General features: G+C 38.6%; 1 protein-coding gene across 3 annotated transcripts in view; it reads right to left on the bottom strand.

Moving 5' to 3' along the window:
• The window catches only part of CTBP1 (C-terminal binding protein 1), a 238,774-nt gene that overhangs the window by 185,624 nt on the left and 41,012 nt on the right, over positions 1–12,138 (bottom strand). For 2 of the 3 annotated variants that reach the window (XM_086747832.1, XM_086747831.1), the window contains exon 2: positions 839–999. In XM_086747832.1, the coding sequence (XP_086603958.1) occupies positions 839–896 (58 nt within the window). In that variant the 5' untranslated portion in view covers positions 897–999. Of the gene's footprint in view, positions 1–838; positions 1,000–12,138 lie in introns of those variants that run through there. The other variant, XM_086747838.1, reaches the window with a different exon arrangement.

Genomic DNA, 12,138 nt, shown 5'->3' with positions numbered 1-12,138 from the left:
GTGGAGGAGCAAATGTTTCAACTGCAGTTCACTGCTTCGGGATTAGACGTGAGGCAGAGACCATGTGCCCACAAATCTGTACACTTTATCTCATTGTATTCAAATAGGTTAGTAAAGAAATTAACTATGCCTCTTAAGGAGAAGCTAATATTTTAATATAAAAATTCATTTAGTCCAAACAATTCCTATGTATTCCTAAAAACAGCATGCCTTATCCCTTGACCCGCTTTCACACCAACTCTCAAAGCAAATGAACAAAGAATACCAGGAACATACAACTCAGATATTTGTGACTCAAGGAAAAATAACCAGCCCAAATGACTACACTCCTTTCATTAGAATCCAGGTTATTTTTATTAATACTCACTAAAGTTTGGGGGTCTTCTGGGATTTTTTTTCTTTGTGTGTGTTTTGTTTTCATGTTATTTTCTACTTTCTTCTCAGGATCAGACACAGACTGTCAAATCAACCTATAATGAAGCATGCCCTTGGAGAAAGACCCTAGAGAGCATTATGTGGTCATCTTATCCTTCTGCGATTGCTACTTTATATAAAACCGCAATTTTCACAACATCTGAGTAGAATGTTTTAAAATGCAAAGATGGAAGCAAACTTAACTGTAGAATAGTATAGAGTTCACATGCTAGTTGCTTTTGTTTGTCTAGATCTGTTTTCACCCAAAATCAGCATTTGTGCATAGTTAGTATCATCTCAGCAGGACTGCAACTCAATTAAAAATACGATGAACAACCAAAAGAAAAGAGTTCCAGTCTCCAGAAATATCAGTAAACCATGAAATTGATTTACACAGTCAACGTTCGAAATGGAAACATCTAACCTTCAAATATGCGATCCAGACGTTGCCGCTTCACTTTGTGTTTGTCCATTAGAGACATAAGAGGGGAAGCTCAAAGAACGTCTCCACACAGCTTGGTGATGCTCTTCTCAAGCCAGCCACCAGCTAGAAATGCCCACTGCCTTTTGTAAACTTATTTTCACCTGTGAATAGAAAGATAAATTTCTTAAACTTTCAAATACAGTTTTTTTTTTCTCACCTCCTTCCAGAAATATGATCTATATGTAACTTAAACAATATGAAAATATATGAAGTTCTTAAATCATACTAGATAACCTGGTATTTCCCAACAAACTGCCTTCTAAACACGTAAAGATGCAAGCCCACAGCACAGCTCAAACAAGGCAGTATAGGAAATGCTTCAAGACAGCTGCTGTTTTCTGCCTTTTGACTCTCAAATACTTTTTCCCCCTTTCTTTGCACACACCACCAGCTAAGGACAGGCAGAGGTACACGATTCCCATAAAATGACAGAAATGCATCCACCTGGAATGAAACTGGAAAGTCACACTTCAGCATTGTAACACTTGCAGCGAGCGAAAATATTCTTTTAATTCTTAACTTTTAAGCTTCCGATGATAAAGCAAACCAGAGTTCGATACTTGAAAGTTGAAGGAAGCAATTTGAGGGGCACAGACCCAAGGAAATGCATCACTGCGACAACACAGAACATCAACATCTGTATCAACCAAATGGCATTTAAAACAGGTTTACGCATGACTAGGCAAGCTCCTTGGCAGCAAATACAACCAAGCACTTTTCAGATACCGGGGCAAGACAGCATGAGAGTATTACAACAAACAGCCTGCATTTTAAGCCAAAGCACTGAGAGGCAGGAAGGGGGAGATGGGGAGAGATGGATGAAAAATCCCACAAGAATCTAATCAAAGCGGTAGATTATAAAACACACAGGAGCAGGTGTATGGGGCAAAACTCGGTGTACAGATCATCTAAAAAGCATAATCTGAGCACAACTTTGATCCATCTCTAAGTATCTTGATAGAATTTGAGAACCAAACTCAGAACGCCGCATTACAAGAACCGTGCACGTTAAAACGAGCCAAATAATCCACTTCCCTGTTTCTTTTCATGCCTGCCCAACAGCTTTCAGCATCAGGGGAGAGCATTAAATGGCCTCACGAGTAACTGAACCCAGAAATCTGCTTCTTTCTAGAGGCTAAACTTCTCTAAAACCAAACACATGCACATTTCATCAACATATTATGAAGATTCATGCACTCTGAGTGAAATGATAACAAAAATATTTTGAATATGCAGAACTGAACATTTGCATTGAAATAGGTATCTTTACCAGCACTACCCTGCTTGGTGCATTTGGGCTTTTAACAAAGTTCCTTTCTTTGTATTTATTTTCACCTAAAAATGGAGTTAATGTGCACTATTCATCATGCTTTGAACACTTTATTCAGCCTCCTCCTCCTCTTCACTTTCCCTCCACCTTTTTTTCTTTATCCTCAAACGCAAGGTTCTTCTGCTGTTCTGCATAATGTCCGATTCCAGCTGAATACAGCATCCCATCAGGAATGGGGGAAGAAAAACTGCTGAAGAATGCAGAAGCCCAGTCTTTTCTCTTTGAAAAACAAAAAAGATTGTTGTCATTTTAGAAATTTTCTATTACATTTCCCAACATTGATTATTCTTAAAAAACACAACCATCTTCAGTATGGACTGAACATCTGCCACTACACAAGTATTACACCAATCAAACATGCATTTTAAGACCTTTAAAGCGAGCTATACAGCCACCTGCCTTTGCTCAAGCCAACACCCCAAACTTGTGTAGAAGATCAGTCCTAAACTAGTCTTTAATTTATTTGCTTATCACTTCTGATTTATAATCTACTTCCTTCACTAGTCACACAGAAAGATCTCGATTATAAGAAACAGAGACCAGAACGTAATGAACATTTTAAATGCTAGTCTTGGTTTAAATTTTTATAGCTTATTTCATCTCCTGTCTTGTAGAAATATATATGCCTGCTGGCCTCCTTGTGCTGTTTTGTTTATTCATTCAGCAAAAGATTTTTCCACTGTAGTCATTCTACATACAAAGCTGGATGACAGCTGTAAAAAACAGACCATCTGTAACTATTGACCTACCATTGAAAGTGTCACCAGATGTTTTCTATCTGTCCACAGTAGCTTCAAAGTGTACCATAAAAATCAAGTAGTTTTTTCTTTTAAATAGTGTTTTTAAATTATTTTTATTCATACTGAGTTGTCATAAATCTAAAAAAATTTTTGAGCAAAATTTAAATTAACATGTTAACACAGTTCTAAATTTAATCCTTATACAGTTTTATTATACTTCATGTTCTAACACAAAGAGAAGATGATGATATGGGAAGCATCTCCCAGCAAAACAAAAGCCTTATAATTATGGGAGCATTAGTTACTGCAATTACTAAACCACAACATGAATAATTGTATTTGAGAAATTCACTAAAAATACAAGCACACTGTCTAAACAATTAAAAATCAGAACACAAAATACCAAATAGACCAGGCTTCTGTAGTGCAATATTTTAAGATAAAGTGAGAATCCAAGTGATTTAAGAATATATACTGCTTATCATATAAGTATTAACTACAAAGCTATCTGAGATACCATCAATGTACAGAACTCTTGAGCAGTACAAATTTTAGAATAAAATATACACTGTTGAAAACAGTATTAGAGTTTTTTCTTTCAGTAAGGCAGATGATTCCAGTGATTCTTCAGAGAAACGACCAGAAGTACTCACAGGATGCACCCCACCTTCATGGTTGGATGTCAGATATTCCTAGCATCTGAGATATTCTTTGCCACAACTGATCCCCCAGCTTGTGCAGCTAAAAGAAGAGCACCAGAGTACAAATGTAAACCATACGCTCCGGAATTCTGAAATCCATTTTACAGACTTCACTCTTACCAAAGCATGAAGTAGTAAGCTTTTCTGCAAACCTAACTCAATGCACAACCCACAAATAAGAACTACTTGCTCTACAACAATTAGCGACGTTCCTTAGAAGTCAAGTTTCAAGTTTGAGGGTTTCCCTATTTTTTGGGAAAAGGACAGCCTATGACATATGTTGAAGACAACTTAGAGTGTGAGAAAGCTACTACTGAAAAATGGAAACTTATCTAAATTTCAAAATCTTTCTCTAGAACAGAACAATGTATCTTGTGTTTGACGAAAGAGGATAGTATCAAGCTGATAAACAGCTGGAAGTAAAATGATATGTAAAAATGGTAAGTCAGAGAAATTAGTTTAATGTTCAAATAAATGCAAAGATGCATTTACATAGCACAGAAGTCAACTTTCTGAGGCTATGGCAAGAAACGGGCTCCAATGCTGAGAAAGGGAAAAATCAAGTCGCTTGAAAAAGCTCCACAATTTGTGGTTCTAGATAAAATAAAATTCTGGATTAGAGGAATCGTGGCTTCATAATGGAAGACAGAGAATACTTATGTCTCGCTGAAGTTACACAGTGTACTACATCCAAACAGAATATAACTTTAAGGTTAATAGCTGAACTCAATTTTTTTTTTCTTTCTGAAGTTCAAAATTATTATTCAACAGTACTTATCACTACGAGTTTGAGAAATGCCCAATGAAAAATATAGAGGAACCTCAGACAGGAGGATGAGAAAAAGAGGACAGACTTTCATTCGCATGTTTCTTCAAAACACAGTGACAGTAAGACTGCTATAACTCTGGAACATCCAATTCCTAATTCTGCAGGACAGCATTTGTTCTTACATTTTATTTCATACTGCTATCCTTTTCTTGAGATACTGTGACTTACACTAAAAATTTCTGAAGTATAAAACCATCAGATCACTTCCACTGTACTCAAAACTACTCTTGCAAGGATTTAAACTACATTTAAAAATAAGCGTGGCCCAAAGAGCAGAACAAAAAGAGATTAATTGCCAGAGGAAAAAGTATTAGGTCAGACTTTCCGTGCAAAAATTGGAGTTATTCCATCTTGTCTTACAAAAATTAATATTGAATTAAGAAGAAAATATATAATTATATTTGCCTGTCAGACAATTTATCTTGCCATTAAGTGTGGTTAAGCCACTTTGCCTTACCATTAGATGTCAGTACAGTCTAAGCAAAACGGTACAGGGAACTTAAGGATCAATAAATTAATCACAAAAGTGAAGCAATTACTGAATTAGCTGCCAAAAAGAATGTTGGATACTATTCAGAAAAGAACTAAAACCCTAAACATTATAATGGCATTACCTAAATCCAAAATGCGTCTATCTCAAAAAAAAAAAAAAAGACCGAGAACTAGAAGAAGTGCCAGGAGAGGCAGTAAGTATGGTCCAAGGCATGGAACAGCTTGCTGAAATAGGAGAAAGAAATGCACTGGTACACCCCAGCCTGAAGACGACGTGACTGCGAGGAACACAACAAATACATGGAAGATACACACCATGTCTCAACTCTATGTCTAGGGAACAAACAGTGAAACAGTGAGCCAGCATATTAAAACCAACAGGAAGCTTTGTCACGGAGTATGTAATTAAACTGTAAAATCTGGTGTCACAGGTATGACGGATGCCAAAACTTTATGTGGTTCTTAAAAGGAATTAGACAAGTTGATGGAAAACCCATCACTGGTCACTAATAATAATGGCCACAATGCAAATCCAGGTTAGAAACCCATAAGCTGGTAAATATTGATGGCAAGAAAAATGTCAGTTCATGCTTACTTTGTCCTCACACATAGAAATTACTGCACTATGTCACACTGAAACAATGTCCATTTAGCTCAGCATCCAACAGTTGCCACGAAGTGAGATGTTTCATGAAGAGCAAGAGCAGAATGAACATGATACTTTCCTTAAGCATCCACTAGTGGCCACTCCTGGAGACTCGTGTCTCACAGGACAGGTGGACCTGCAGTCCCTTCCGACACACGGGCACACCTTACATGGTTAGGAAATGCAGAGATATACTGCAAAACGGAGTGATCCAGCCATACAGAAAGTCAGGTCCCTGGCGCACAGGGATGCACAAAAACCATCCTAAGACAAAATAAAACTGAAACGAGTTAGTACTGCTATGCCTAAAAGATACCGCTGGAATCGTCAAACTGAGAGTCCTTCCAATACAGACTGTAAGAGACACCTAGAAAACCATCATAATTTTAAAACTGACAGTGCCATTGACTCCACCATAGAACATGGTAAGCTCTTCCAGTAACAAGTGTCTTTTATTACTGGTTGGTTTTACTTCACTGTCAGCGTAGCTTAAACTTCTAGTCTTCAGATTTTCTTACAGCTTTGCCAGGCAGATGGAAGAACTCCTTGATGTACCTTTGCACAAGTATCACCAAGCCATCCGTCAACCTACTTGGAGAAGAGACTAAGCTCCTTGACACTCTCCTAGAAAGTAACGTTTCTGAATTTCAATGTTTCCTAAATTGTGTCAAAACTTTGCATCCTTAAATTCAACAGCATGTCACTAAAGTACTGGTCTGCAAGTGCTAGAACAAGACAAAACCTTGTAGGAGCAGTTACACTGATGGCCAGTGCAGAAGAACCTCTACCGCTTTCCTTCATAGTCCTCAGATACATTCTGGGACCACATCTAAGATGAAAAGACTTTGCACCAGTGCAAACAAAGCTATTTCTGTTTAGGATGGAGTTATGTACTCTGTGAGTACAGCCAACAGTCTCTCATTCTGTATTTATGACCTAAAATTTTAACACAACTTGACAGAGCACAGCTTATAAAAACAAACTTGATTGCTCTGCAGCACTTCCATCTCCTTTTTTTTTTAATCACATCAGCAGTTTTTACTATATTTATCAGTGAAGGTTTTTTCCTGATGATAAAAATGTTCAAAATAAGGCCAAGAATGCCTGTTGTCACCATGCCATTAAAAACAAAGCTTATGGGTTTTTTCATACCATGAATAACTTTTTTTGTACTATTCTATGTTTTTAGTCAAATTACTTTAGTACCAAATAAAATGTCTTCCAAAATATAGTCTAATATTTTGATAATCACAAGCCCTTATTTTTATGGCACAATATTATAAAACGGTCTTTTTGACAGGGAACATGGTGAAAATATTAGAAGAGGTTGTGATAACAACTCTGTCATTATAAGCTTTTTATGAGATTTGTCTTCAACCATAAGTTTTTTTTTTTCCAGCTTTTTTTTTAAGTAGCATTCTCTCTCAATTATAGATCTGTCCAGAAGCCAAAAATTACTCACTACTGAAAATGTATTACTGCACATGTGTATGACTACAGACAGATGGGAAGCATCTCTGCTAACTCAGATTTCTAGGTCATGAATAAAACTTCATTCAGAAGCTCAAACTATGACTAGAAAATTATTAAAAGCTACCTACCTGAGACACATTTTAAGTAAAATAAAAGATATCCTCAGTGCCAGAAAACACACACTCCTGAGCAATATCACAGCTACGCGTCCCATCAAACAGTTTTTGTGAAAACTTCATTTCAGGTGTTCCTCACAAGCTTTTTTGGAAAGACTGGCACCGTGACAAGCCTCAATGTTCCCCATGAACAGATTTCAAGGAAATGAAAGTGATGAGACTGGTGTGGTCTTTCTAAGATTATCAATCGGATTCATTTACAGGTTGAATTTCCAGCTTTGCCTCTTACTCTCAGACCTGAGACGTAACAACCTGGGGAGTCCATTCTTCATTCCATCCACTGCTGGTTGGGTTTGTAACGGAACACACACAGACACACTCCAGCGCAGAGATACCGCAATACCTGCTGTTCCACAAAGTTCTTCAAAACTCCCAGATGAAAACCATTTAAAAATATCAAATAAGCGAGTTGTTAGATCAGTGCTAAAACTAATCACGTCAGTATTTTTTGGAGTTTGAAACAAAAGAAAATTACACTGAAAGAAGATCTCCACTCAATTTTTCTGAGCAGGGTGAAGAGCTGGAAGCCTCCCTCCTTTTTGGAGAGCTGGATGCCAGAGCCAGTAACTGTGTAAGTGAATAAAACAAAATCTTTGGGATTTTGAGAAGCAACAGCAGTGAAACTGAACTGCGTCTACAGAAAAATAACTCAGAACACAAGACTTCCATTATTTGAATCAGAAACTCAATAATATCTATTTAATATTTTAATGCACCTGAGAAAGCATAACAGGATGCAAAGAATTAGTCATCACTCATGACAATAAGGCGGCTAATGCCTCAGTTAATGAATTCTCTGGGAAAGGAAACAATTACTGGTGCATTTCATGAGTCTCCATTGCTAGAAAGGATTTGAACCAGCAGGGAGAAAAGACTACTTTTAACCTTTTATTGATTTATTGCCCCTTAATTTTTTTTTTCCTCCAAGAAAGACACAAGCTCACATCAAAATGCCAGGCACATGGATTGCATGCGGACTCCACAAGTGAAACTGGTGCCTCTATCACAGATCTCCCAGTATCAGAAGTAGCCCACGAACGTCCAAAAACCTGTGCTTTACAGATGAAAATACCAATTAAAATAACATATGCTTGTTCATTGGAAAAGAAAGAGCGGGGAAAAAAGAATGAAGCTATATTCTGAAAATGGGTAAGAAATCGTGCCTAAAGACATTTAGGTTAGAAAGCAAGTCATGATGGTTTGGCTAATTAAATTTAGGAAAAGCACTGTGGGACCTGTGTTGGCTTTTTCTCTGGACCAAAAAGCCTACCATATTGTATATGCACACACACGCTGCTGTAAGAAAGCGTGTTAAGTACTGGGAAAACATTTTTTGAGATTGAATACTTTACACTTGAACAGTAAACTCTTTTGCTAATATTTAAATATTATGATTGCATCTAATTTCTTCAAAACTACTTTTATACCTAGTAAGTATTTCAGTGAAATGACTGTATTCATATTAGACAAATACAGTTTTTGGCAACATTTTTAGTTTGCCCTGTGGCAGCAACATCCCATCAGCAGTATCAGCATCATAACAACAGGCTTTTTTCATAGTGTTTACAAACCTTTTTTCATACAAAAAGCTAACATCTCGTATTTTCAAAATGTGCAGTACTACAGCACTACACCAGATACACCTGACATCCTTCATGTAAGGCATTTAAGACAGGTAAGTATAAATTCATCTTGTCATATGCTGTGTTCATTAGAATACACATTATAGATGTAAAGAATGGAAGTTTAACTGTTAAACCAAGTAACTACGGCAAATATTATCATTTTTCCTCAATTACTAGGAAAAAAAGAAAAAAGACGACAACACTTTGCATGATTAGACTTCCAGAGAGTGTGTTTCCAGTTATGGTCTGGTTGAAAAAAAAAAAAAAAAAAAAAAAACCAAAAACAAAATACCAAAGAAAAAAGCTTTGCTACTATAACTCCTACTGTTAAGACTATGGCAACTCATCACAGCCAGAAAAAAAATACCTGGCCTGGGTAAACTATTGCTTACTTAGGTGTCCTGGTAAAACCACATTTTTAGTAGCATATAAATTACTAATGTATTCTTTTTTTAATGTAAATAGTCATGCATAAATTACATGTGAGTTTTGGGGTTTTTTTTAAATGCACTCCAAATGCTGGACCATTGCCTTCTTCCAGTTTAATGAGAGAAGACAATTGCCACCACCTATAAAACAGCAAAACGGTAAATATCACGTGCCTTTACTCCACATTTCCCAGGAATGAACTTCAAAAAGATACTGAAATGTGCAAGTTACATATGACCATTAATAACATTTATAAAATTTAGCAATAGCTTTTCTACATTTCTTCAACAGTTCTGATATCAGTAGAATTATACGTCTGGTACATAAATCTGTTACAAGTTTGTGCGGTGAGAAAAGCTGAAGTTATCTAATGAGCAGCTAGAGCTACATTAAGAATATTAATTTTTTTTTTTTTCCCAGTATTATACTAGATGTCGTAGTTCAGCCCTGATCGGGCCAGACTACGCAGTCTCTCTCTCGCTCCCCCCACCCTCCGAGAGAATAGGGGAAGATGATACAAGGAAAAACGGCTCAAGGTTTGAGATAAGGACAGGGAGAAAATCCTTAAAGTTACTCTCATGGGCAAAACAGACTCGACTTGGGGAAAAATACTCATTTATTTCTAAAACCAGCAGGAGAATGAGACAGGGAACAAGATAACCTCCCTCCACTCCTCCCTCGTCCCAGGCTTAACATTCTCTCTACCACCTTCTCCCCCCGCTGAGTGGCACAGGGGGGAAGAGGGAATGGGGGTTGCGGTCAGTTCATCACGCGTTGTTTTACGCTGCTGCTTCATGGTCGGGGGAAGAACTCCTCGCATTCCTCCCCTGCTCCTTTGTGGGGTCCCTCCCACGGGCCACAGTCCTTCATGAAACTGCTCCAGCGTGGGTCATCTCTTCCACAGGGTGCAGTCCCTCTAGAACAGCTGTCCCAGCGGGCCCTCCATGGGCCACAGCCGCCTTCAGGCCTCCACCTGCTCTGGCATAGGGTCCTCCACAGGCTGCAGGTGGATCTCTGCTCCTCCGTGGGCCTCCATGGGCTGCAGGGGGACAACCTGCTCCACCATGGTCTTCACCACAGGCTGCAGGGGAATCTTGGCCAGGAGCTGCGTTACTCCTCCCCCTCCTTCTTCACTGACCTTGGCGTCTGCAGCCGTTCCTCACAACAGGCTGGCAGACGCCTCTCAAGATCCTTTTTACATCTTATTCACTTCTCATCTCCTCTCCACTTCTTGCAGTGAGGCCGGGCCGAGTTGGGCCCAGTCGGCTGCCCGGCGGGAGGCCAGAGGGTGAGGCCTGAAAGGCCCACAAGGCTCACGCCTCCCCCTCTCTGTCCCAGCTTAGCTGCTTCACATCTTCCTTTTTTTTTTTCTTTTCTCTTTTTTCCCCTTCTTAAATACGTTATCACAGAGGTGTTATCACAGAACATTCTGCTACCAATTGGCTTGGCCTTCGCCAGCAGCAGGTCCGCCCTAGGCCTGGCCGAGTCCACTGAACAAAGGGGAGCGACTTCTAGGAGTCTCCTACAGAAGCTGCCATCTTAGGCCCCCCCTCACTAAACAAAACCAGAATACTAGATATTGCCAAATTTTTTTCCCTCCTTACTAAGCAATAAGAGTCAGTGATAAGACAAGAGACAAGTTCAATTTACTTAAAAACTATTACCCTTTATGACTTAATATAAGCTACCTTTGTCAAAGTTTGCACCCTTACCTACAGTCCTATAAACCATAGAATAGTCTGGGTTGGAAGGGACCTTTAAAGATCTACTTCCAATACTACTGCCATTGGAAGGGACATCTTTCACTAGGTCAGGTCACTCAAAGCGCCATCCAGCCTGACCTTGAACATTTCCAGTGATGGGGAATCCACAGATGCACATCCACAACACAATGGTACATTTTACAGACCAAAACCAGCTTGCAAATGCTGTAAATTGTAGCTATAAAAAAAGAAGCTATTAGAATATCTACTTGGTAAAACAGAAAATATTACTGAACTCAACAAAAATACCTAGAAGTATAATTACCAGATTATTTCCCACTGCGGCTCCTTCACCACAGGGCTCCTGGAAAGAGCTATCTAGCCCCGAAGGCATCACTGACCATCTTGCCGCAATCACAACTTTCATACTCGACTAGAGAAATTGTTTAACTGGTAATTCTTCTCCCCACATTTGGGTGTCAATTTACATCTCTTGACATGACATTTCATTAAGAAATTTCCAGCCAACTCCATTCCCATCTCAATCATGGTAATATAGAGCATTTTCACACCTTGCTAAATTCTGTCAGCAATCTCCACCGCAATTACAGGAATTGCTTGTGTAGAAGATTAATGCTAGTGGCTAGGATATAGTATCCTTTAACGCAATTAAGTGTAGGGAAACAAAGAATTAAAAGTACAATTAGATGGTCTCATGCATCTGAGACTGACTGACAATTCTGTATAATATATTAGAACCAACACTAGCATACACTGCTCATTTTCCAAATTGATTATGTTTTGCCCACAGCTCATCTGCTGTTTCTGTTATTCAGTAGTGGGAAGACAGAGGAGAGAACTGGAGTCACTAATGGTGCCTCACAACGGAGTTCTGCAAATTTGCTTTTTAGAGAGATAGAGGTGGGTATAGTTTTAAAATTGGATTTTCCTCTCTTCTGTTCACACACAATGGTGAGAGGTAGTGTCTCTCAAGAGAAAGGACCTTAAAAATTTGGGATTCATGTTCTTTATCTCTATTTCAAAAGTCCCATTCAAGAGCTCTCGAATGTCACAGAGCAGCAGCTTGCTTGGTTTT

Source organism: Chlamydotis macqueenii, chromosome 4, assembly GCF_036417535.1.
Source record: "Chlamydotis macqueenii isolate bChlMac1 chromosome 4, bChlMac1.mat, whole genome shotgun sequence".
Lineage (NCBI taxonomy): Eukaryota > Metazoa > Chordata > Aves > Otidiformes > Otididae > Chlamydotis > Chlamydotis macqueenii.
The sequence above is the reverse complement of the archived record's forward strand: the minus strand, read 5'-3'. Positions and strand labels throughout refer to the sequence as shown.